We start from the raw sequence: 27948 nt of genomic DNA, 5'->3' as shown, positions 1-27948 counted from the left end.
ACTGACTATCTGAAATACCCATTTCAGATATCTACAATTAAATTACGACTAGTCAAAATTACAATTCAAGATATCTTAAATTGAGTTTTGACTAGTCATAATTCTAATTAAAGATATCTCAAATGCCACCATAATTCAAGATATCTTAAATGTATTTTTGGATAGGCGAAATGTAGTTTTGTCTAGTCAAAATGCATTTTAAGATATCTGGAATGTAATTACGGATAGTCAGACGAAACCGAATTTATGTTAAAACGGCTTGCCATACAAACAAAGCCCGTAGATTGTGGTAGTCGGTGGTCCAACATCAACGAGAAAAGCAGCCAAGAGGCACGTAATAATTTAAGAGGAGCTGCAGAGACCCACAGCTCAGGTGGAGGAATCTGTTGACTAGACCATTTAGTTGAACACTCCACAAATCAGGGCTTTTTTTTTTTTTTTTTTTTGAAAAAAAACCAAGAAGCAAGTGTAAGAGACACAGTAATGTAGAGGACAGGGCTCTGGTCAGGTGATGCTGAGATTAAACTTGTAGCCAACATGCAGAACGCCATGTGTGGAAGAAAACTAATACCGCATCTAAACCTGAACCCAGTGTCCTCGTGCCGATGTTTGGTGGGGGCAGCATCATGCTGTGGGATGCCGGATGAAAAGCTGCTCTGGTCAAGATTTTAGACGAGGGTTGATCGAAAAAGATCTTCCAGCAGGACAACAACTCCAACACAAGTCCAGAGCTGCAGTGGGACGGTTTCGGTCAAAACTGTTAATGAATGACTCGGTTAGAGTTCAGACATGAAACCAGTTAGGAATCTGGGGCCAGATCTGAACTTTAATATGCTCAGACTCGCTCCGTCCAATCTGACTGACCTTGAGCTGCTATAAGACATAGAGAAAAAAATGGTTTATTGAGGTGCGTCCCTGGTAGAGAAATGGGCCCACAGCTAAACGTGGAGCAGATATTGCAGTTTAAAGTAATTCTAAAAAATATGGACTCATATGAAAATTACGCAGGATGGCATTCTGTTAAGAAGAGAAAAAAATGAACGTTATTTTCCTTTTCACTACCCAATAAGGCACTAGTTTGTGTTTGTTTATGACGTAAAATCCCAGTGGAAAAAAATAAACGTTTAAATTTGTGGTTCTGACAAAGTTCAGGTTTAACCTAGCAGCTCAGGTTCTGATCCAAAGAAGAAACGTCTGTCAGCGAAGCGCGGTTCTCTCCTCCTCTCCACTAATCTGTGACGCTGTGCGCCTCCTGCCTCCTGCCTCCCTCCTCCTCTCTGGAGAACATCTTGGACACATGAGCGCACCAGCTGGACGGACCACTCGCGGTTCCATTTTTTGCGCTTCGACCTTCAGCGAAGTAACATTTTAAACTTAGAATCCCCTTTAAAATCCGTCTGAACCGTGGATGAGAGAGCAAGAAAGCGGAAAGAAAAAAGTCGCCGGGAGCTTTGCGTGGACTTTTTTTTTTTTTTTTTTTTTTGATGCTACTTGTTTTTTTCCTTTCTCTGCGCACACAGACCGATGTTTGGAGACCAGTGATGTGTCATCGGAAACAAAAGCGGGAACAAATGCGTAAATGAAGCGCGGTTCAGACCCAGTGGCTCCAGCGAGGTGGTTTTGGTGAAAAAATAAGAGACAAGGATGAAATCCAGGAGTCAGGATCAGAGTCTGTCTGACTCCAGAGAGCTGGACCGGTCCTACGACCCGCTCACAGGTAAGGTTTCTCATTATCATCATCATCATCTTCACCATCAGCAGCAGCTTGATTTATTAACATCAGCACAGCGTCCAAAGAGCTTCAGCATGCTCAGAAATGAACTTTGCGTCAGTTTTCTGAACAAAAACAGCTGGCAGGGTTTTATCCTGACTCTGTTTCATGTTTCCAGCCATAACCTGAACAGTAAACCAGTGAATCAGCAAAGCGGAGCAGTTTTTCTTTCTTTCTTTCTTTTAGATAAAGGATAAAAACAAGCAACACAGATTTATTTTTTGCATTTATCAATTTAAGCTCTGTATTCTCATCTGCCTTGGCTGGAAGAAAATATCCAGTCAGACAATCAACTTTGATCGCCCCAGATAAAAAAAAAACATGATGATGCATTTGCGGCATGGATTTGTACCTGTGTTTTGTCCTCACAGTGAGGAAAAGATTGCAAAAAAATCAGATATATTCTACTACACAACAGACGTGTTCATCTGAGCTGCTCAAGGATTAGTTTGGATTCACGTTCTGGTTGCCTGCAGTCCACCTGGACAACAGTATCATTAGATGCTTTAAATACTTTTCTGAGGTGCTCAGAATGCTTCAAAAGATTAATATTTAATGTAGCTTCGTCTTCTTTAACATCAATAGGGTAAACGGTGCATTGCCTTGCAAAAATATTGAAAGTCCTTGAACTTTTTAACATTTGTCACATCACGACCACAGCCGCTGATATAATCTATTGGGGTTTTATGTGACAGATCAACCCATTGTAGTGTAGAGTGTACCCCCTAATTAAATAGTTTTTTTTAATCGCTTCTTTGCGTTAATTATATCGACTCTAACCAGCGTACCTGTAGCTGTTGAAGAATAGCATCCCCAAAGCACCATGCTGCCACCATTGTTTTCGGATGAGGTGTTTAGAGAGTTAGTTTTCCGCCACACAGCATTTTGCAAAAAGTTACGTTTTGGCCTCATCTTACCAAAACACACCTTTCCGCATTTTTGCAGTCTGCCTTACATGGATTGTGTTAAACTGCAAATAAAGTTTTTTTTTTTTTTCAATGTCTTTCATCTTGGCGCTTGTTTTGTTTAAAATTTCCTACATTTTATTCCAACTGTTTTTTTTTTTTACTTGCTTTTATTCTGTTTTATTCATGTAAAGCACTTTGCATTTAACCTGACGAGCCAGCTGAATTTCGTTCTGCTTAGCTCCGCCTAGCTTCACTCACATCCATCTGGGACATCTCCCATAGAGAGTGATTTCTCCAACCAATTTTATTGTCTAGCCAATCAGGACGCAGGGCTAGAGTTTCATAGATGTGACGTAGTGGAGATGCGACCGTGACGTGAGACTGTTTTGATTCAGACAATGGCGGTTAGCATCGAGGAAGCAAGCGTTAACATTGATGCTGCTATTTCTTCCGTGTTGTCCAATCTACCTAATATTGTTTCATTAAAAGAACATCAGAGAACGCCTCTGAAGGCTTTTGTTGGTGGAAACCATGTTTTCGCGCTTCTCCCGACCGGATTTGGCAAGTTTTGTTTTCCGGGGCCCGACAGTGGCGGAGCGGTTAGCGGTTAGCGTGAACCATATTAGGAGGCCTTTAGTCCTCGACGCGGTCGGCCAGGGATCGACTCTGACCCGCGGCGCTTTGCCGCCTGTCTTCCCCCCTCTTCCTGTCAGCTCACTGTCAATAAAACGCGTGCCACTAGAGCCGCAAACACATTTAAAAAAAAAAGTTTTGTTTTTTCCTGCGTCGCTCTCACCGCGTCACTGGTTAGCTTCGCTGTGAGTGGTTGAAATAGCACGTCGATAAAGATGACAGACAAGTGGCTTATCCAATCATATGCAAGGATTTTTGATAAGGCCCAGCCTTCTGAAACACAATTCCTATGGATCTGTCCCAGATGGATGAGTGGAGCTAGGTGGAGCGAAATACATCTGGCTAGAGTCAGGTTACTTTGCATTGTCCTTGTACTGAAATGTGCTATACAAATAAATATGCCTTGCCCATTTGTCATCAAAGTGTCCTGGTTCCTCAACACTTGACGCAGACCTTGTGACCAGGTGATGTCTGAACCATTTCATTATGATATGCATCGTCCAGCTGCTTTGAGAGTGCGTTGTAGATGTGGGGCAGTCAGTGTTTGCGATAGTGCTATTTTAAAAATGTCCTGCAGTGAGAGTGCCACTTAAAATTTACTTAGTGCTGCTTTAGGGGCCTATGTCAACATTTAGAGATTTTAACTGTGCTGTAATGCTCGATTCTTGATTTGTAATGCTATTTATTCCCTTATCAAAATCATGGACACGTGTTGCTTGATTCATGCATGTCTGAGAAATCCTCGTGAATTTGGCTCTCTGAGCAGCAGCCCCTCTGTACCCTGGAAAACGAGCGGCCATCACAGGTCTACGCAGAGCACCTACAATGACCAAGCCGTCCCTGCCCAGTAGACAAGTCCACCTTCTCAAGCCAGCAGTAATGTGAGGCAGAGCGTGATAATTTCTGTTCAGAGTTGATACGAAGTGGCTCTTTTAGCACCTAATATGCACAATGACAGCAATAGCTGTCGCAAAAATGGGTTTCTGGCTACAAGGTCATGGACTTTGTCCAGCTTTTTTGAAGAAAAGTGTAATCACCAAATTATTTTGGGAGCACGACAACTTGTGTTTGCCTGTGACCATCATTTCACTGATGACTACTTGGTAAACCTCGGCCTGTACATGCCTGTGCAAATTCTCAGTTATCCGGGTCATCGCATCAGCAGACAGGCTTAAATTGGAGGCAACCGGACTTTAGCTCAGTTCTTTCTGAAAACGTTTCAACACCTATCCAGGAGTCTTTGTCAATTCGGGTGGCTCGCACTTGAGCTCAGGAACTGAGTGAAAGTCCGGTTGCCTCCGATTTAAGCCTGTTTGCTTTCAGTCTGTACCAAAGTGGATTGTCCGGAGATTAAAACTGGCACGAATCCTACCACAAAACTATCCGATGGAGACTCCAGAGCTGTAGGTAAATCAAACCTAATAGTAGCGTCGAGTTAGAGTTGCATGCTGCAGCGGCTCTGGGGTGACATCATGAATGTGGGCGGCACCCACATGGGGAGAGGCTGTGTTGCAGTGAAGGCCAACATCTTTCTTCCAGGTTGGAAAAATAGTTCCAGAAAACAACTAATATATCATAACAAATTAATCCTCAGTAGTGCCAAACACAATATTGCGTCATATATATACCTATAGTTGACTTTGGAAGGCTTATAAACGCACCAAATAGAATCTCTAAACTGTTGTTTACGTGTCCATGCTGTGCTCTGTGAAAGATATTAGAGACAGACTTTTTTGTTGGAAAAAAAAAATATCCTCATCTGTCATCTGAAGTTACACGTCAACAAGAGCCTTAGTAGCCGGAGATTGGTGTGTTTTTTTCTACTGTTTTATTTTCTCCTTTGTGAGGATCACACACAGATTTCTCTCTGCTTTTGTAGACCCACTGTCATTCTTCTGACAACTCCCAGAAATATTTATTTATTTATTTTTAAATCTTTGATACAATCTAAAGTAGCATATAAAAATAACCAAGAGGCCAGCTTTAGTGCTGTTCCTGTTACAATTTTAGGTTCTTAGTAAACTACTTTATGTCGTGGAAGATTCATCTCATCATAAGCAGGGTGTACGTCCATCCAGCTGCGAGTTAACCAAACGATGAACGATGTGAGGCTTTAGGGGCCTTCAGAAAATATAAACAAACTGTGGTCTGAACAAATGAAGTCTGAGGGATAAAACCTAATCAAGTTAAAACCATAGTCCTGCTCTTTTAAAACTTATAAAACTTAATATTTAATATTTATCAGCTGCCCATGAGCAAGGCAGCTGAAAACCTCATGTTTTTTGCTCATATATTATAGATCCAGTAGATATTTGTCAAGGCATCATTTCTATGCCACCTGTCACATGTCCCTGAGATGAAAGTGATGTCATTGAAAGTGAATTTTTTTTTTTTGTATAGATTTGCTGATATAGAGGTGGAGGACTAATGCTTCTAGAGCAAAATAAAGTCAACACAGGCATGGTGCCAATAACACATGAGAATAGGGGTCTGGACCTCTTAATTTAGAGGTGGACACCCTTAGGAAAGGGAATAATAAGTTGGACTATACTATCTGTAGTCATGCATTAACATTAAATAAATTGAAAAAAAGTGTGGAAGAAAATTGATCATTTCACCTTAGCTCCCCCAAAAGTGAACCATACCAATTATGTGCCATCACGTTAAGCTTCCACCTCCTCACTTAAACTCAAACTTTATTTTTAAGACAACTCATTTTAACCAAAATGTTGTACAAAATACAGACAAATTAAAGTAATTTGCATGGAAAATAGATTAAGCTGTAAAAATAACAAAACTACTAATGAGTTCTATGCAAATTCAATCAGAGCAACTGGGACAGATGACATATAAAGACAAGTCTAATTAAATGGGCTCACATGCCAATAACTTGTCTAAGTGTCTTCCAAGATCATTAAAATTGACCAATTAGCACAAATTATGATTGCTAATGATCCCAGCATAGGCCATCTCATATTCTCTCTGTGAAGTTCAAGCCAAAACTATATTAATCATTATGGGAAACAAACTAGAACAAGTGAGCTGTGGGTCCGTTTGGACCCAGTCCTTCACATAAAAAGGACCAGGTGTCAGGATCATGTGGGCTGTCACGGTCACTTTAATTGTCCATTTTCTGTTTCTTTGTGGTATTTTGTATTTCAATGTATTCTGATTTGTACGCAGTTCTTAGCGTTTTCTTTTGGTGTTCGTGTCTGTTTATTTCCTCTGTGTTTCTTAGTTTGTGTGCATATTAGTTATTTTTTTTTTCTCTGTTTCCCTTGGATGCCTGCTCCTCATAGCTGTTGCATGTCCAATAATTAGACATGACCGTATTGTATTCCAGTAATCAACCTCACCAGCATGCATCTTTATTTGCTCTGCTTTGGTGCTAATAACCAACTATTATTATTAACAAAGTATTTTATTCTAAGCCATATTACCCAGCCCTTGTATAAACACTGAAATGTTTAAATGTGAGTGCAAAATCCTGCCGAGGAGATTGAACAAAGTGACCACCCTAATACACTCTGATCAGGTGGGATTCATTTGCTCTTGTAGGGCAGCAGATAATATTAGGTGTTGGATAGATCTGAGGTGGGCTGTCCATAAATGATACCTCTCTTGATGACCTTAGTCCAGCAGCATTCCTCTCCCTGGGTGCAGAAAAAGCTTTCGACAGGGTTGACTGGAGTTTTCTTTTTGCTACTCTGGAGACCTATGGCTTCGGGCAAAAATGTATCTCCTGGATTAAGCTGCTGTATGATGACTCTAAAGCCTTGGTTAAAAACAAGCGGTGTTATTTCACAACCCATTAAGCTCTACAGGGGTACACAATAGTTTTTGCCCTAGCACTGGAACCTCAAGGGGCCTCTCTTCACAAGGAGCCCAACTTCCCAGGTGCTCAAATCCGTGGAAGGACCCATAAGGTTATTATGTATGCTGATGACGCTCTGGTATTGGTGACAAAACCGCATCGATCTATATCGGCAGTTCTCTTTTCTATCGGGATACGAGGTTAACTGGACCAAATCAGAGGCACTCCCTCTAACGTCTTATTGTGCGAAGACTCTATTCACATCTGGTGACTTTATCTGGCCACAGTAAGGAGTTAGATATCTAGAAATGTTATTTCCTTGCTCCTTCTCAGACTTAAGTTTGTCAGGGTGCAGTTTTTGAACATTTTCCAGCACCTTCCTCCTCCCATCCAGCCCTGATTCCACTCTCCCTGGATCACCTACACCTGTCATCAATCAACCCGGACTCAAGCCACCTGTCAGTCAACCTATTTAAACTCACCTCAGTCTCCTCTTCCCCGCCGGTTCGTCTTTCGTCCGCCTTTGCCAGAAGGACTATCCTCTCATCGTCCTCCAAAACGACTGACTCCCCGCTCACGCATGCTGTCCTATCCTGACCGCATTCCTTCCTTGGATTCCGCTCCAAGCTCGGGTCTCATCCCGAAGCTCACCTGTAACCTTGGGTCCCGTCCCAAGGATCACCCGCCGTCTGCCTGCTCCTGCATTCACCTTCCTCCTGCTCCATCCCGGTAAAGACTCTCCGCTTCTCATCCTCCACTACTCATCTAGTTCAATAAAACCCTTAAAACGAAGCTCCGTGTGGGGGGTGTGTGTTCGGGTTCGTCGTGACCCATAAACTCTGCACAACACCCGTATATTGCACATTTTGCATCATTGCATCTCCATCTAGCAGTACAAATGCTGCCGAACTCTTAGTTTTTAAATTGTGTACATACAAATGGTTTGTAAAAAAAATAAAAATAAAAATATCCACCTGCACACTGTGGCTTTCTCCTGCATTGTTTACATTTCAATTGTTTTACTTTTAAATCAGTGCTGCAGATTATACTGTATTTTAAATCTACGGTAAATTACAAGCTGTATTCTTGCACTAATGCCCTTGCACAATCAATTCTGCACATACAAATGGTTTTAAAATACTCACCTGTACACTGTGACTTCTCCTGCATTCTCTACATTTAAATCGCTTACTTTTAAATCACTGCTGCACCTCATACTGTAAATTCAATTCTTCTGCAATTTTACAAGCTGTATGCAACGAAATTTCGTTCTGTACGCACTCTGTGCATACAAAATGACAAATAAAGTTGTCTAAGTCAACAAATGACAAAGTTTAGTTAACGTCAAACCCTTATTAGACGCGTTCAGTGATGATATAGAACAGTGTTTGAACAACATGTTTGTCTCTCTGGAGCAGGGTTAATGTTGTTAAGATGATGATCACTGTATGTCACAACAAACCAGTCCCAGATTGGCATGAATTGACAGAAAAGATATATTTTTGAAATTTGCTTTACATCCATCGCAGGTTTCGCTTTGCTCTCTCTTTACTCTATTCGCCCTAGTTGCTCCCTTCGCATTGCTTCACTCCTGAACGCGCCATAGGGATAACATGGAAAGCAATCAATTTACAAACTTTCGTCTCTCTGGAAGCCTCCCTCAGCTCCTCCTTTAGTTATTTGGCATCAGGAGCTCAGCAAATTAGCAGCTTTAGAAAGCCTCTCATTTAAGCTTATTGACAGACAGAACTGCTTTTATTTGAAATGGGGCCCCGATTTGGCTTCTCTAGGTGGAGCTGTGTTAAGTCAATAGGTTGTATAACTGGTTTACATCTTCTCACTGTATGCTGTTTTAGTTATTTTTATTTAAAAATTCTGATGTTACTGTCACTTTCTGACTTTTAAGGTACCACAGACTTTATTGTCTTTGCATAATGATATACGTACCTTACATGCATATTGTGTAATGTTTAATTTAGGAAAAAACAATAAAGTTTAAATAATAAAAAAACAATTTTCATTGTAATGATTTTCAAGCATTTTTCAATTTGTCTTTAGTGTGTGTACATAGTTCACTTGTTTCTTTTATCTTAATTTTGCTTAGTAGTTTTAATTTACTTTCACTAGCCTGGAGTTGTTGATTGAAATATGTTTAACTTGAAGTTGAATTATTTCTGCTAATAAATTCTTGTATTTTAAGGAGAAGTTGTTACTGGTTTGTTACATACAGAGTTTGCTGTTTGAGAAAGCCAGATCTCGAATCCCTCTTTCATCTATGGTCCTAACACCATCGCCAGATCGGGTTGGTATTCGCAGAACAATGCCTAATAGACCAGGAGTTATTTGATATTAATTACCTTAAATGTATTTAATTGCAAAACAGTGGGTTAAAAGTGTGGGGAAATAATGGCTTTAAAATGGAACTTCAAAAGTAAGTCCAATTAATTTAAAGGTAAATAACATCTATAAAATGTCTGAGGATAACAATTATATAAATCTATATTTAGCATCAAAATAGAAACAAAAAGCTTCTTTTTCTATGAGTCACAAATCAAGTCTGTAACTTCTTAACTTTCCCTGAAAGTTTTTGCCCTTGTGGAGTTTTTGTCTGCTTTCTGTGTCAAATAATCATCTTACAGAAAAGCAAGAGAGAAAGAAAATCTGAAATGTCAACACTGCAGAAAGGAAGATATTTTCCCTTCTCTGCATCATGGCCTCAGATGAATTCCTGCTTGTTGTTTGCATGGTTGGACGGAGGCTTATTTGTTCTCCCCATGCTATGAAGCTGCCAAATTTGATACTTACACAAAGGAGACAAATATTGTTGCCATCCACCGTGACTGATAGCAATAATTAGCAGACTTAAGGTCTCTGCCAGCCTGGAAACTGCAGTAGTGACCAAAAGACTGTTAAGCCAACGCGTCAATTTGTTGGGAAGAACCAACTTGTTCCAATAATATCAGAAACAGTGGAGGGTAAAGGAGAAAAAGAAACACAAATATCTGTCTTGAAAACATTGAATTTCAGCATTGTTGCTACATGTAAGGAAATGCCCCAGTCCAGACCGAGGATCAGTTCACCCCCTTTGATGGATAATTTTATCAGTATCAGTCTACTGTCAGAGATCTCGCTGAAAAATGTTGTTTCCTCCATGGAAAACACCCCATTTATTCTTACAATAGTTGGTCAAGAGATTATAAATTTACGCGTTGGATCACTAATGAAGCTTGCTGTTATTATTAAACCTCTCAAATCCATTCACAGCCAGTAGTTTGCTTAGCTCAACACCACCATCTAGTGACCGAAAACATTCTGACATATTTCTGATTTTTGAATTCTTTGTTACACTTGTTTCATATCATTAAAGAACCTCTGACAACATGAAGTAGGCTCCAAGACCAACGTGTCATGCTCCTATTTCAGAACCAGTCCTCAATATCAGTATCATTTCAAATTAGAGATACGGCTGTTAGGTGACGTATAACCATAAAGATTTAATATTTGGTCAGATTTTAAATAAATATCGTTTTTTCTTAGATATTTAATGTATTGTTTTTTGAGGTGCATTGTGGAAACTTAAATGTTCTTTCTTAAAGATCAGATGCTGTTATTTATTTATTTCTATATAAGGAAATGAGCTGTGATGATGTGTCTCTGTAAATCACCTGATATTCAGAATTTTAGAAGAAAAAGTTGTTGGTTTTGAGGCGATAACTCCTTATATCATGACCTATTTACAATACAGAAAACTGACCACATTTAGCATACTTCAGTTGGTGATTTGTCAGATACGTTGATTTTTAATTGATGTGTTTTTAGAAATACGTTTATTCAGTCTGATTTAACCTAGGAAATGTTTCATACACAGCGACATTGACATTTCATTGAAAAAAACACACGCTGGGATGATAGTTTGATATAATTTAAAGATAACTGAATGTTTGAATTAAAATCTGTTATCTGTTCCAGTTAAGATTACAGCTTTAACACTTTTGTATCAATTATTTCCATCCATCCATCCATTTTCTTCCAGTTTCCTCTCCCCAGTGATACCATCCAGCTTATTCTGGGGGATAATCCCAAGGTTTTCCCAGACCTGACAGGATATATAGTCCCTCCAGGGTCTTCCCCAGGGTTTCCTCCTAGTGGCATTGGTCCAGAAACTAGCAAAAGGAGGTGACCAGGGAGCATCCTGATCAAGTTCCCTAACCAACTCAACTCAAACTTTATTTATAAAGCACATTTAAAACAACCGGGGTTGACCAAAGTGCTGTACAGAAATCACAGTTGCATGCAGAGTATAAGATAAAAACGGAATGCTAAGATACATAAACACAATGCAAAAAGAAAAATTGAACGGAGATAAAATATAATAGGATAAATGTTTCAATTTAAATAAAATAAATGTCAAAATAAAATATAATTTTGCCAAATGTCCACTTAGACTTGATTAAAAGCCAGGGAGAAGAAATGTGCTTTTAAAAAGGATTTAAAAACCTCCAAGGAGCCTGCCGATCGAATATGCCAAGGCAAGTTATTCCAGAGTCTCGTTGCCGCTGCCATAAAGGCGCGGTCACCTTTGGTTTTAAGTCCGGTTTTATGCATGGCCAGTAGCAACTGATTAGAGGATCTCAGTGTTCTGGCCGGGACATGGATTTTTGAGAAGCTCAGTCAAATACTGGGGGACTAGACCATTAAGAGCTTTAAAAACAAACAATTAAATTTTAAAATCTATTCTAAAAACAACCGGAAGCCAGTGCACCTCAACTGACTCCTTTGGATGTGGAACCCTAGCTCACACTATCTCTAAGGCTGAGCCTGATAACCCTCCAGAAAAAGCTCATTTTGGCTGCTTGTATCCAGGATCTCGTTCTCTCTGTCGTGATCCATACCTCATGACCAAAGGGTTGGGAAGTACACCGGTAAATCAAGAGCTTTGATTTTTGGCTGAACTCTTTTTTCATCACAACAGATCGGAGCAGCTCCCACGTTACTGCAGATGGAGCCCCACGCTGTTTTTCCATCACTGCTGACCAACACACCAAGATACCTAAAGTCTTTCGCTTGAGGAGACTGAGAAAAACCCAGAGGCGTAGACCCTCAGTAATACCACAAGGGGAAAGATCGGGTTCCCTATTCCAAAGATGTGACAATGCTATTAAACAGGAATCTACAAGATACTATATATTTCAACATTTAACTGTTGTATCATTTTGCTTTTATCCTTGTTTTTTTTATCTGTAGAGGATTTTAAACACAAATCAGAAAGTAACAGACTTACTCAGGCATGCTGTCAATGTGACTGCTGCAACTGTATAATTTATTGACAACGCACATACGTCACAACAAAGTGTGTGTGTGTGTGTGTGTGTTTTATCTTTTTCCACATAGAACACAATATTCTGGTCTCTCTCTCCCCCGTGTGGATTCTCATGTGTCTAGTTGGCTTACAGGTGAATCTTTGTCCACATAGATCACTACCAGTGGCCAGGCCCAACCAGATGTCACTGTGGAGCTCTATATTCACAATCAGCGGGACTCAATCGTTTCTATTTAGAGCAACATTGTAAAAAAGACAGAGTCCCTTACCAATAAAATTCCTTTGGAAGCATTTGTGTCTATATATCTAATTCTTCCAGAAAACTGACAAGCTCAGCAGGCTAAATCCTCTTGAGGCGTCTTGATATTGGGGCCGGCCCACCAACGTTTGTTTAAATAATGGACATGCATGCCCTGCAGACTGCAGAAGCCTATGATAGAAACAGCACATCTTTCAAAGGGAACTAAAAGTAAGTGAAATTTTCTTGAGATCAGTGTATTTTTCCTCGATTAGAGCAGGTAAACAAGACTATTTGGCAATGGAATAAGATTTTTGCACTTAAAATAGGAACATTTCATCTCTATCATCTTATTTCAACTGCAGGATATCTAATTATGTTATTTTAGGGGTAAAAATAATCATTCCATTGGCAAATGGTCTTATTTAGCTCCCCAAATCGAGGAAAAATACACACATTTCAAGAAATTTTTACTTACTTTTAGTTCCCTTTTTGCAGTGAGGCAAAGAACCTTGGGGTGACCGCAACTGGAGGCGGTCAATTCTCAACAGGTCTGTGTGCTGAGATGCATGTGTATCATCTAACAGGCTCTTTCATTCTCACTTAAAAAAGAAAATGGGATTGAATCAGCAGATTAATTCCTAACAGGTGTTTTAATTACTAAAGTGGGGACAATCACACATATTCATAAATATCTGCATAAAGTTGTGGATAATTGTGGAATGGTGGCGGCTTGGCACTGCTGGAGGACATCGCCGATGGAAGAATGCAGGGGGAGCTTGTGTTCAGAGATCCTGCTGACCTGCTGGCACATGAGTAGCTTACTAACTGGGCGATTATTTTTTTAACAGGCCCCAGCATTACTGGGAAACAGGGAAACTAGGAAGAACTATGCGTCTCCAGTGCCTTTTCAAGTTCTAACTCTGCTGTTGTCTCTGCAAAGGGAGCTGACTGACAGTTTGGGTAGTTAACATCCAAAAATCGTTCCTATCTTGCTTCCTAGGGCAATCTCCATTTGTTCTTCAAATATATAAAAGCTCCCCGAACCGCGGCTCTCAGTTGTAGCAAGGAGCCGATTTTCAAATGTAATCAAAGCAATGCTATAATTCCGCTGTACTATCATAATTATAATTGTTCTTAATATAATAGTGTGCCTGGAACAAAATAGGAGCAGGCTCTGCGTGCAATTGCTGGCTTGTAATTTTTATGTAACATCCTGACCCACCTTAGAGATTTATAGTAGTTCGGTTTGGGGACAGACTCCCTCATCAAAGTCTGGGAGGCATAATGAAGCTGAAGCGCAAGTTCAATCGAAGAAACTCATCGCCTGTCTCCATTCAGAGTCCGATCCGCCTCTGATGTGAGCCAATCAGCTACGAACCACACCTCCATGAAGCCAATCAGCATCCCGCGCTCATCTTAAGAGCAACTTCCAATCCACGTCTCAGCCTTCTAACCAGCAAGCGCAAACGGATTGCATGTCGGATTACGAATCAGATGTCCGATTCAACCCACACCCAACCCCTTCTCCACCATCGTAGCTGAGTTCATCTAGCTTCCAAGACGTTCCTCCATCCTCAACCCATCAGAGTGTTTTCTCCCTTCAGTCTTCAGCACTCCCTATCACCCCGTTATTGGTCCGGCAGAAGACCGCCATGTTGGGCCCGGTTCTGCCAGAGGTTTCTTCCCAAAGGGGAGTTTTTCCTCTCCACAGTCGCTTCAAGCTTGCTCATCATGGACAGCTCATGCAAACCTGTGTTTATCAAGTTGGACATCTATCTTAAACAGATCACCATATGGACTGAACAAACTTCTTCTATCTCCACTCCACCACCAGTTTCAGACCTGGGGGGAACATCCCTGTTCTCATACATCTACTTATGCATATTAAAGTATAATTCAGCATTAATGTTCCTGCCGAGGTCTGAGCGCCAAAGACTTAAAATATTGTGTCAATAAAATCCTTCTAATTGCCATTTCTTTCTCTGTGAGTTTTTCAGATTGAATTCACATCATTAAAATGATTCGGTGTACATTACAATAATTAGCATTAAGTTCTATATCTATCTATCTATCTATCTATCTATCTATCTATCTATCTATCTATCTATCTATCTATCTATCTATCTATCTATCTATCTATCTATCTATCTATCTATCTATCTATCTATCTATCTATCTATCTATCTATCTATCTATCTATCTATCTATCTATCTATCTATCTTCACCATGATTTATACACCACAACTTATTTCTGTTGTGTTGCCCTGCTTCACTATTTTCAGGTAATCCTCGTTCCAAACCCAACAAAAAGACAATTAAACAACGCTTCCTCAAACTGCTGCCATGCTATCACTCCGGCTCCAGCCCTTCAATTAATCAAAGTAAGTGTCATTACCAGACCTCTCAACTTTTATCAAAAGTTAGGAGTGAGATTATGCTAATGTGGGGGCGGGGCTTGTTTGGGGGCGGGGCTAACCGGACCATGGAAGTGCCGGTGGAGTCAACTCCATCTCATTTTTATCCCACCAGACAATGAAGTAGACATGTATTACTTGTGTTAAAAAGAGAAAGAGACATATTAATACTTTATTGTTCAGTTAATGGATTAAAACATAAATAATACACAATTGTTCAAATAATACTGAATAAAATTAAGTAGATTTTAATTATTGACCGAATTATTATACTGTTACACATTCATCTATGGGTTGTTTATCATTGTAAATCTATAACCTGATTGGTGAATCAGGCTGAGTTTCATCAAGCCTTTATGATCCCCTCAGCAGCAACACTGAAGCACACAGAGGTTCCCGCTGCGTCTTTACGCACGATCCAGCTGCTGATGTCTCCCTCTTTTCAGCTCAATGCACGTCTACACTGTTACAGTTTATAACATTCTCATCACCTTTCACAGCGACAGGTTTCTCAGTCAGTCGCCGCGCTGGCCAGACAAATCTCTATTGCTCTCGTCAGTGCGCTCTGGGCGCACCTGCTCCGAGGGAAAGGAGGGGAGGGAGAGGAGCAAGCGCGGAGGCACAGAAATACGGTGCATGTAGTTAAAAAATGCAGAATTAATAAAAACGAAACTTATAAACTGACCAAGTGGCGTTTTAAACTGCATCTGGTTAGCAGAACTGTTTTATGATCAGCGTGCAGCCATGACTGGTTCTGAATGAACCGGTCATCTGGCTGCAGCTCCACCCCCTCCCCTCCTGTGTACGCGGTACAGGACCTTACCGGCTCACTTTCACCACTGTTAAGACTAAAATTATTCATAACTCTGATCACTCTTCCTGCTGCCCTGTTAACACGAACTGCAGCAGGAATTACTGATGGCCACAAGCTGTGAAAGAAGCCGAAAGAGCTCAGCAGAAGGCGGAGTTTTGTCGTCCGCAGCCCAGATGGGCTTTGTGATTTTTATGCATGAGAAATTCCATGTTTGCGTGTGAAATGCCATGTGTTGCGTGTGAGCGTGTGAAGTTAGTGAAATGCGTGTGTCACACGGTCAATGCGTGAGAGTTGAGAGCTATGGTCATTACACAGGCACATATCTTCATAAAATTATCCTATTTGTAAAACAAAAACCCTTTAGTGTGGATCTCTGTATAGCTAACGTGTGTGTCTCTTTCTTCCAGCAGGAAGTATAACCGATGAGGGGGAGCTATCCACAGTCTGTTACAGACCCGAGGGGCTTGACAATCTTGTCCAGCAGACCAAATTCAGCAAAAAGGAGCTGCAGGTTCTCTACCGAGGATTCAAAAATGTCAGTTTGAGGATTGCTAGGAACTTTCAGCTCTCTTGCATTCCTTTACAGTGAGAGTGTTTTACCGTGCACGCTCCGCAGCTGTTACATGCTGTTTGTGTATCAGCGTGCTGTTGGGAAGTTTTGCTGACTCATGTTTTTCTTATACCTGCAGGAGTGCCCCAGCGGTGTTGTGAATGAAGACACGTTTAAAACTATCTACTCCCAGTTCTTCCCTCTGGGAGGTTAGCCAGTGTCTCTATCCTTTAATAATGCTTGGAGTTTTGTTTTACCCTAAATTTTTTTCTTCTTCACTATGGTAAGAGCATTTTTTGTTGTGTGTAGGGAAAGAGAAACTTAAATTTTTTTTTTCATGTTTCCATTGAGAAACCTAACAGAATAATAAAGACGTAGCAGTCACAGATTCCTGAGCGCCTCACCTGTGGTGACAACAGGGGTGTTTTTGTGTTTCAAGATTGATTTGATACCAATTCAGAAGTAAGAAGCTACAAATCAGTAAAGGAAACAGATACATGTTCGGCTAGATGGGTGTACTGACGCACTCACTGTTTCTCCATCAAAAACTGGGCTGTGTCCAGATAGTAAATGATCCAGTACAAGAACACAATTACACAGACATCTAGAAGTAAATAGAGACCACCACTGCCTACACGAGGAAGTGCTTTGATGATGTCCCCGTCTCCAGAACCGTTCCCATTCCCAACAAGGAATCCCAACAACAGCAGGGACACCGAGACACCTCTGCTGAATGAGCTAAACAAGACTCTAAACAAGACTCCTTCACCATCTTCAATACCGACAACCACAGATGTCCTCACAAATATCTTCAACACCTCACTGAGCTGAGGTGTTGTGCCCACAAACCTCAAATCCACCACCATAATTCTTGTCCCTGAGAAATCATCTCCATCCTGCTTCAACAACTACCTCCCGGTTGCACTCACTTCACCGTCCTGTCCAGCTGCATCACTGCCAGCACCGTGTCCTGCAACAGGACCAGAGAAGATCTTGGTTTATCTGGATATCTACAGGTCCTGCCTTACCTACAAAGCCCCACAGACTCCAGATGACCCACCTAGCCATCTCACAGGCTGAAAGGAAGCTACACTGTCTCCCAGTTGTGTGTTTATTGCCTAATTGTTGCCCATTTGCATTATAGATGTTGGTCATTGGCACTGCATCTTGCCTGGGTGAGAGCAGACGTGAAAGGGTTCCTCCTGGTCCGTGATAAAGCCCAGCCTCACATGGCAGGAGCATGCAGTTCCTGAAAGATGAAGGAACTGATATCATTGACTGACCTCTAGTCTCCCCCAACCTAGACCCAATAGAAAGTCTCTGGTACATCATGTTTAGGTGCATACAAGCACCCGGGGGACATAGAAACTACTGAGAGCCATTGTCGCATTTCTATAAATTAGACTACCTTTCTGTATCGGCTTTTCAGCTTCGCTTTCTCCGTGACTTCGGATTAGGCCCCCAGTTTCATCAAATTATGTGGTATCCTTTTGTTTCTAATACATTACCCATTCCATATCTGTAGGGATAACGAGCATGATATATCATTTTATCTCACATCCCTCATGGATAAGTTTACATGTAAGTATAATCAATGCATAACGTAATGAAAGTGAAAATATGAGTAAATAAAATAAAACAATTTGCTGTTTGCTGGTAAAATTCAAATAACCTTTTGACTTGGAACCTAATTGAAACGTGTACTTTTGTAGACTGCTTGGAAAGTCAAACTGCCTGGCTCAGTGGCAAAAAGAAATTAAGATTGTCGGTTTCTCTTTTTTTTTTTTCTAGATTCAAGTATGTACGCACATTTCCTGTTTGAAGCCTTTGACACCCACAACAACGGACTGGTTAGCTTTGAAGTGAGCCATTTCTCTTCACTCTTACTCCTTTCTCTGTCTTCAGACTTCTGAACATATAACAGGTTTTTAAAAGCAGTATTGCATAAAATCTTTAATCAGTGTCCTCACGTCTGAAACCATATTAGTATGTTAACACTGTAAAGTAAAGATGGGTTAACTTTTAAACTTGTTTACTGACCTAGTTCATGCTTAATTGTTCTACACCCTGCTTTAGGACTTTGCAGTAAGTCTGTCCATCATCTTAAGAGGATCCATTACTGATAAACTCAATTGGGCCTTCAATCTGTACGATCTGAACAAGGACGGCTGCATAACCAAAGAGGTACTTGAAGTCATTCTTCGTATAAAATGTCCTAATTGGTTTCAACATTCTTTATTATTGTTTCCTTTTGGTTCAGGAGATGACAGATATAATGCACTCCATCTATAACATGATGGGGAAGCATACATACCCCAGCATAAAGGAAAGCGCTCCAAAGGAACATGTCGACATCTTCTTCCAGGTAAAACACAGAAATTATCAAACCTACAGCTTAACTGAAAACAATGAAACTGGGCATAACTGCGTATATATATATATATATATATATATATATATATATATATATATATATATATATATGTATATATATATATATATATATATATATATATGTGTGTGTGTGTATTTGGAGCATTGATTGTGCAGAAACCTTTTAAAAACTAACGAGTAAAAATGTTTTTAATGAAGTTTTAAAATATAGATCTATATGAACCACAATCTCATTATTATAGAAAAAAACATCTCTCTCCCTCAAGATTGCCTAGTGAGGGAATCTATTTCATCTCAAGATTATAAGGATTGCTAGACTAATATTATAAAGTTATTAACATATTTCCATGAAGAGCATTTTATGGTGTAGTAAGTTTATTTTGGTTTAGTGAGTGCAATTTGTTTCTCGTGGCAACAAGGGATAAATGCATTTATCACAACCCTACAGATCTTTTCTCCAATGTGCATTTTAAGGCATCATTTTCCTCTAGGACTTCATTGAAATAAAGTATGTGGTTGAGTCACAATTCGGTTAAAGACATTTATCAAAAACATTTATGTGTTTGTTTATGTCCAAACTGGTGCACACAAGTCCTTCATTTTTCCCCTTGTAGAAGTAGCAGCTTAATAGATGCCCAGAGTACATATTATAGAAGTATGCTACAAAAGTGGAAAAACATTTTTATGCTGACACAATAAGACGTAGCACCTCAGAGGTCCTATTTGAACCAGTTGTGTCTTTGCCTTGTGCTTTTCCAGAAAATGGACAAGAATAAAGACGGAGTGGTCACCATTGAGGAATTCTTGGAGACATGCCAAAAGGTTTGAAATGTAAACCTTTTCTTACTCTGCACAGCAAATTGACACCTGCAGTTAATAAAATGTTTCAAATTTGGTCTCTTATATCCTTCCATCCAGGACCAGAACATCATGCAGTCCATGAACTTGTTTGATAATGTGATTTAAATGCTGACAGATCAGAATTATCCTGCCCGTTATGAGCTGTCAGTAAACAACAGTACCCCGCCTGAGTGGGGTTGGTGTTTCTGTTCCTGCATCAATGACCAGAGGGGGATCCACTGCAAAGCCACTTCTTAGGAAACTACACTGAAGAGACTGAGTAGAATGGGCTGGGTTTTAAAATGTGAAAATTACACAGTTAAATTAGGAATACCTTAAAAAGTTTGCTCTGACGAGACGAAGAAACGGACTGTGATGTGTAACCTCTAAATGCCTCTGCTAGGCGAACTAAAAGAAAATCCTAGATATAATCCTGAAGCAGCTCTGGTTTCTTCATCTTCGCTCATAGAAAATATGAGAACATGTTTCTGTTTGCGCATATTCTACATTAGAAATAAAAACTGAATGTACAGACACACCTTTGAACAATGCAATTGTGCTCAAAATGTAAATGGTTGGAAACTTTCTGCACTCACTGTCTGACTGGAGATGTCTGTAAGCATGCAAAGAAGCAATAATCTTACAATAACCTTTGTATCCTTACAAAACTTACCGTTCACATTAACTTTAAATGAAGATTGTGTCTGCATGAAATGTGTTTTTACCAGCCACTGAAATGTTCACTCAAAGTGTTTTTTAAATGGAGATGGGTACATGAATGATGAGGTTGTTGAATAAAATGACAGAGATTCAATTCAAAAGTCTTCATTTTTATTTCTAAGATATTTGGTATTAATTATTTTATAGTCTGTTGTAGTGGTGTCAATTTTTTAAAAGTATTTAATAGCAATCAATCCTTTGAGTGTCCATTGTTAACTTAGGACAGATGGCAGATTTCTTATATCTGTTCTCTATGTACCCGTTAATATTTTTCATATTTTTAATGCAACTTCTAATGTAAGCATTAGAAAGTAAAAAACAGTTTATTGAAAAAAAAACCTGTCCTGCCTTTTGTTAAAGACAGCAATAAATTCATGGTGTGAATAAATTGCATGAATAAGATAATAAATAAGTTCAAAGTTTAAAATTAGTCCAAGTAAGTCCATGCTCAAAACAGTTAAAAAGGTTTTGGGTTTGATATTTAATCAGAGTGAGACGTCTCACCTTCGTCAGATTTGTACGTGGATTGCGTGAACAAGAGAGTGCTCTCACCTTAAAACTATCTTCCGCCTTGTTAAACATTCGTCTTTTTGCATAAAACCAAATTTATGAATAAATGTTCTTCAGATAACTCAAGAAAAGCACTTTTGACTATTTATTTCTTATTGAAACTTGGCAACAAGATGGGAACTTAATTCATTTTAACGAAATATGTCCACCAAATTGTTCTTTTTTTTCACCACACCACGTGCAGAATGTGGTTGGCATTGCCTTGCTGAAATAAGCGGGGACATTTCCAGCTGGATATGAAGCTATGAAGATGGGGGAATGCTGGAAGAAGAAATGCACTTCAGCTAAATTCGGATGTCGACGGTTTGATCGCCTGCTTCATGCCATAAAATCTTACATGCAGCATAGAAGGACCCATATTAGCCCTGTTACTTGACAAGACAGATTGGCTATACCTTTAAAGTTTTATTTCCTTCTTGTCAGTGCTGTAATTCATGTTGTTACTTTTACTTGGATTATTTCTACTCTTAATTCTTGTCTTACTTGTTCAAAATTTTTATTTTTATTTTAATCTCTTTATTTTAAATCATTCCTTTTGTTCAGCACTTTTGGTCAATGCTTCCTGTTTTTAAAGGGCTTTATAAATAAAGTTGGCTTAGCTTGGCTTAACATTGCTGCATAAGTCTATGAAAGAAATGGGAGGCTTTTCCAAAGCAGTGAGTTTGGTTCTAGACTCCTGCAAAGGACCCCCGAACTACCTGCAGTCCAATTTGCTGCGCCCCTACCCAGGTATTGTGTATAATGTTGGGGAATCATAATTTCTTCAATTAAATTGGTGCAAGGTAGTAAATAGATTCTGGTAGTGGGAAAAGCTTCTCTTTTTTTAGCCCAACTTCATTAATTAATTACAATTATGTACCTTTTTATTTATGCTCACTCAGTTTATGTATTTATAGACTTATAGACCTTTTAGTACGGCACGTTTGTATCGAAGCACTTGACAAAGATGTGAACGTTTTTTTAATGTGTGTACATCTTCTTATCTTACAGGTGCCAACACTGTAAATGGGCAGACGTCTGCAATTACAGATTTTTTAGGGCTAGACGAGTGATCAAAAACTCATTTGGTGTTCTGCAGGGCATTGGAGAATTTTAGGAGGGCCCTTTGAATCTCACCGTGACAAGACGGTAGATGTGGTGAAGGCCTGTGTGGCCCTTCATAACACGTTGCCCACACTGATGCGGCAGCCACTCCTTCATCCAGGTACACACTGCAGAGTTTTGCTGATGGGGCCCGGTGAATGGAGAAAGCAGGTGGTCGGGAATATGTATATGTATATATATATATATATATATATAGATTGATACACAAAGACAATTTCACAATTTGTAGGACATGCAAGAAAAGCAGGAAAAAGGATTAACAGTAAATTATTACACGTTTCACAATAGGTCACACAGATCTTAACAATGCCTAATGTTATTGGAAAGCACCAGTGTTAATGGGACTAATTTGCCTGAATCTGCACAGCATGCTTCCATATAGGCGGCTATGATTCTGAAAGGATAAAGCTCTTAAGCTTTTATTTTAATTAATACTATCTCCATGAATATTTTCAATTGTCTAGACACCATTTGGTTTATTAAGTCCAGACATTTTTGAAAAACAAATCTATTTTTTTCCTGTCAATATCCTGTTCATACTGCTCTCCAGTAGATGGCGGTAATGCACACTTAACATATATCACCCGCAGTCTGTAGCAGAAGGGGTAGAAGAGGAAGACGACGCATACAGACGAGATGTATTCTGTCTGAAAAAGAACAAAATAACGTGCTGCGCTGAGTTTGGTTGAAAGCTGAACTCTTAATTTTTCGGTAACTGTTAAAGAAACATTTGAAGAGCTGCTGACAGCAGAGATATTGAGAAAGCGGCACACAGTTAAAAAGGAGGACAAAGAGGACAGCATCATGGAGGCTGCTTTCTACCCCAGAGTTCTGCTGCACAGATTAGGTTTGTATGTTTTCATATCAGATACACTCTAGGGACATTTTAAGATGATCGATTACCTTCTTAAGGCACAAATGTAGTTATATAATTGTGCAATTAATTGCACAATTAATCGTGTTTGCCATATAATCGCAATTTAAACCCCCCCCGCAATTTCCAAATCGTAGAGGTCTGTAATTTTTGGCTATGTAACAATTAATGGATCAGACGCGTCCTTTAGGTGTCGGTAATATGTTTAAAGTGGGTTTGACTCCACGTGAAGGGGAAAGAGAGTTGCAGCAGTGAGATGATATAATTTTATTTTTTGCTTTAGAGTTTATATAATCATACTTTTTTTATCAGAAACTTTCAGAAATCTCTTCATAGCATTGTACTGGTCAAAATGTTTAATACTTAGACTTGTTTGTTGGTTGCACTATATGTAGGCATGTGACAAAAAAAATAAAAATAATTCAACATTACTTAAAATGACTAAGACTTACAAAGATCTTTAAAATTATACCAAGATTATTGTTCTAAGATAAATATTAATGAAGTTATGAATATTTGAAATCACAAAATTGATGGGCTAATTCGGCTTTTGTCTTAGTACTAAAACTATAGGAACACTTGTGACCATTTTCAATGACTTTTCACCAGTTATTGCTTATAACTTCAGAAATAAATATCATAGCTCATTGAAAATTTCAGGACTTATAAGTTGTATACTTTCCTTTCTGAATGAAAACATAATTCTTAATTAAGCTTAATCAGCAATTTTAATTACTCATCGCCGTCTACCGACATAGTGGAATATGCAAAATATACAATATATGAGAGATTAAATTCCATTTCCATTTCCACTGTATTAATATCTACTGTTAATTATATAAAGGAATTGAAATTTCATAGAAAAAACTTATCACGTGCATTCTCATTGTTTGTAAACAAAGCAGTTGGCCAATCAGAGACGCTGAATCGTGCCATGTGATCGGTTTCACAGTGACGTGTGCAAACGGCAACGAAAAATATAAATTTTGTGGAAGCAAGGAAACCATATGCGAATTGTCAAATACACATAAATAAACTAAACTATATGGTCTTAAAGGAGTATATACTATCAAAGAAGAAGTTACTAACCTTTGATAAGATTTTGAAAACGAGGTTGCACAAGATAATGCTGTCTACGTCACTGAATAATGATCTCTACACTGCATCTCAAATAAGCGAGTTGCCGATTTATCAAGTCTGAATACCACCGACCGCGATGTACAGTGTGGCTTCACTAGCACTGGTCAACACTTGCTATAGCGCCACCTGCTGATCGTCATGTACCTACTATATGTTCAACAACCAAGATCCAGAGAAGAGATGGCATATTTATATGACCATTTAGGCTACTGACATTAATTGTACAATACAGAAACATTAAACAGTATAATAAAATGCAGTCGGTGAAGTAATCAGAGCACGTAACTGGTCGATAATTGTGAGGGGAAAAGAGAAATTAGTTGTTTTTTGCCGTCTGTCCCGCCAGCAGCCGCTCAAACTGACTGACATCGCTGAGATGTCTGGAACTATTCAGGGCTCCATGAACCACGTCAGCGGGTGTCGGCGAGTTCAAAGTGTGTCGTAACTCTCTCTGGTCCCAACCAATTACAAATACAGACCTAGGAAATCGCCAAGCTCCGCCTCCTGCAAAGAGTTGAGAGAGCACTGTTTTGTTTTTCTTTTTTTATGCTTACAGTTTTGGTAAAAAAAATTGTTTGTGTTTGAATTCAGTCTTATTTATGAGGAAACTGGTAATTAAGCAATAGCATGAAATGGCCAGGGTAGCACACAAAATGTATTTAGAAAATGTTGATAATTATCAATATTGATCAATATGATTTCTGTTTTATCAATATGCTTTTTCCCTATATCGTCCAGCCCTAATGCTGAATAAAGGATAAAGAAAAACAAGCAAGTAAATCATAGGATTAAATATAACCATAGCACTTAATTGTCTCTCTGTCTGTCTTTCGAAAACGACTCAGTCCTGGCTGAAGTGAAAATACTTTCAAATATTCATAATGTGTTTTAATGTTTCCTGCAGATGTTAAGCAGATGCTGGTGGTGAAGGCAGAAGATCCTGAAGTCCACAGACCTTGTGCTGACCTGCTGGACCCTAAGCCCCAGCACATAAAGAAGGAACAGGAGGAAGTCTGCACCACTCTGGGGGGAGAGCAGTTCAGTGTGAAGAAGGAGATGGATGTCATCAGGTTTCCAGTCACTGGTATCCTCATAAATTGTTTTAATGACAAGCAATCCCCTCTGCTCTCACAGCGTTATCCCCATGAGATTAAAAACAGAGAAGTTCAAGAAGAGAACAACGGAGTAGGATTCATCAGAACAAAAGAGGAAGAGGATGATGGTATAAAGCACCCCGTCTCCGAGCTAAAACAAGTGTCTGACTCAGGACTAAAATCAATGTACACAGACAATAACTGGAAGGAGTGCAGAGCTACTGAGTCAGATGAAAACATTGTTAAAAAACCTATCTCCTCTGAGTTTGCTGAACAATTTGTCAACGGTTGCACTCTTCAGAAACAAATTACAGATTCAGATATGGGGTCTTCAAATTCTCTTGATAAGAAATGTGTTACAGACAAGACAAATGAGGACTCAGCTAGGAAAGAACAGACAGGAGTTAAATTTAGCTGTGAAGACTGCGGTAAAACATTTATTGGAAAGAATAGTTTAAACAGACATAAAATGACAAGCCACACAGAACAAAAAACATTCTGCTGTGATCTGTGTGGACAAAGATTTAGCTGTAAGTCAACTTTAAATAGACACATGATAAGTCACAGAGGAGAGAAATCTTTCTGTTGTGATCTGTGTGGACAAAGATTTGCCCATAAAGCATATATAAACTTACACATGAGAATACACACAGGAGAGAAACCATTTTGCTGTGATATTTGTGGACAAAGATTTAGTATTAAATCAATTTTAAACGCACACTTGAGAATCCACACAGGCCATAAACCATTCTGCTGTGATCTTTGTGGACAAAAATTCAGACAAAAAACTATTTTAAACCAACATATGAGGATCCACACAGGCGAGAAACCATTCTGCTGTGATCTATGTGGACAACGATTTGGCACAAAACCATATTTAAACACACACATGAGAATCCACACAGGACAGAAACCATTCTGCTGTGGTGTATGTGGACAACGATTTAGCACAAAACAAAATTTAAACACACACATGAGAATCCATACTGGAGAGAAACCTTTCTGTTGTGATCTTTGTGGACAAAGATTTAGCTGCAAGTCAAATTTGAACAGACATGTCAGAAACCATGCAGGAGAGAAACCATTTTGCTGTGATCAATGTGAACAAAGATTTAGCCGTAAAGCATATTTAAATTTGCACATGAGAATCCACACAGGAGAGAAACCATTTTCCTGTGATATTTGTGGACAAAGATTTAACATGAAATCAAACTTAAGCACACACATGAGAATCCACACAGGACATAAACCATTCTGCTGTGATCTGTGCGGACAGACATTCAGACGAAAAACTGCTTTAAACCAACACACGAGATGTCACTCAGGAGAGAAACCGTTCTGCTGTGATCTTTGTGGACAAAGATTCAGCAAAAAAAACAATTTAAATCGACACACGAGAAGCCACTCAGGAGAGAAACCATTCTGCTGTGATCTTTGTGGACAAAGATTTAGCAAAAACACAAATTTATATCGACACACAAGAATCCACACAGGAGATAAACCATTTTGCAATGATCTATGCGAACAATGATTTAGCATAAAATCACCAGACTTATTAGAAAATGAACTGTGTATCCATCCCTACGGACACATGTCTTTGGTTGACCACAAGAAAGGCAGGTCCTGTTATACTTTTTTACAAGTTTCTGATTAAATCCACATTACTGTGTAAAAAATATTATTGGTCTAATGTAATATTTCTAAGATGTGTGTTTTCATCAGCTGTAAGTAGAAACGTAACATGACAAACAGAAATAAAGCCTTAAAACAGTTTGTGTGTAATTAATTTATATATTTCACTTTATGGGATACTGATATTTTAATTGCATTTTTATTTATTGAGATGCACTTCTAGTGTTTAAATAAGGCAGGTGATAAAAAAGGTGGACCTAATGACCTCTCTTTGGGCTAAGGGCTGCTTTGGGGTACTTTAGTACTCTAGTGAGTTGAGAGCAGTCATACCAGCAATATCAGAAAAACACGTTACCACATGTAAATAACAGATTAAACAGTCATAGCGGATGAAAAAGTGGGTGGGGGAGGACAAAGGGCACACCGTTACACCCATGGTGCGTAATTCCACATGACTTAAGGAATGACTCGAATAACTGTCCTACCAACTGTCTACCATTGTCAGTAACATCCTCTAGGCGATAGCCAAATCTTACAAATATCTTAGTCAACAGTGGCTGAGAAAATGTCAGAAATAACTACAGCTTCTGGAAAGGAAGTATAGTAGTCAATCACAATTAATAGTACTTATTTTGGATAGTACCAACTAGATCAATACCTATTTTAGTCCAGGGTCTCGGTGGTAGTTCTAGTGGTTAAAGACATTGATCTTCATGTAGTGGCTGGTTGAGCACACAGGCAGAGCAGTTTCTGATCAGTCTCTCCACATCTACAGAATAGTAGAATTTGCTCCTTAGATAGTGTTTCCTATGGACCACCCATTGGTGCGTCTCGTGTCCAATCTCCAGTGCTTGTTCTACCATTGCTCTTGCTAGCACTATTCTGTGTCCTCTCAGCATCCGCTCGTCCAGCATATGTGCACAACTCTCCAGCAATTCCTCTGGAATTGGACTTGGCCATTTTCCTGTTTCCACTATTATCTTTAGTTGTTTCAATGTATCATCGTCTGTCATTTTCTGTTTTATATCCGCAATGTTAATGGCTTATACCTCGTGCATCGTCTCTGATAACTCTCTGTCCACATGCGTTTCCACATACTCATTGTGTTCTGTCT

General features: G+C 39.3%; 2 protein-coding genes across 4 annotated transcripts; both read left to right on the top strand.

The window, feature by feature from the left end:
* The first annotated feature begins 1468 nt into the window (after positions 1–1468).
* LOC105917286 (Kv channel-interacting protein 2) lies at positions 1469–20502 on the top strand. Of its 3 annotated transcripts, none has more exons than XM_036137261.1 (9): positions 1469–1717; positions 14971–15069; positions 16327–16451; positions 16606–16675; positions 18258–18328; positions 18543–18650; positions 18727–18831; positions 19620–19682; positions 19779–20502. In XM_036137261.1, exons 1-9 carry the CDS (start codon positions 1645–1647, stop codon positions 19824–19826), a joined length of 762 nt encoding a protein of 253 aa, XP_035993154.1. In that variant the 5' UTR covers positions 1469–1644; the 3' UTR covers positions 19827–20502. The 3 variants fall into 3 exon arrangements, with proteins under 3 accessions (XP_035993154.1, XP_035993153.1, XP_035993155.1); XM_036137260.1 differs by having other exon boundaries at positions 16324–16451; XM_036137262.1 differs by lacking the exon at positions 19779–20502 and having other exon boundaries at positions 16324–16451; positions 19620–19688.
* A 2205-nt stretch (positions 20503–22707) lies between these two features.
* LOC105917288 (gastrula zinc finger protein XlCGF57.1) lies at positions 22708–26950 on the top strand. Its single transcript, XM_036137259.1, has 2 exons — positions 22708–22941; positions 25013–26950. The coding sequence occupies exons 1-2, from the start codon at positions 22899–22901 to the stop codon at positions 26731–26733; spliced, it is 1764 nt and encodes a 587-aa protein (XP_035993152.1). The 5' UTR covers positions 22708–22898; the 3' UTR covers positions 26734–26950.
* The last annotated feature ends 998 nt before the right edge of the window (positions 26951–27948 follow it).

Source organism: Fundulus heteroclitus, chromosome 5 (genome assembly GCF_011125445.2).
Source record: "Fundulus heteroclitus isolate FHET01 chromosome 5, MU-UCD_Fhet_4.1, whole genome shotgun sequence".
Lineage (NCBI taxonomy): Eukaryota > Metazoa > Chordata > Actinopteri > Cyprinodontiformes > Fundulidae > Fundulus > Fundulus heteroclitus.
The sequence above is the reverse complement of the archived record's forward strand: the minus strand, read 5'-3'. Positions and strand labels throughout refer to the sequence as shown.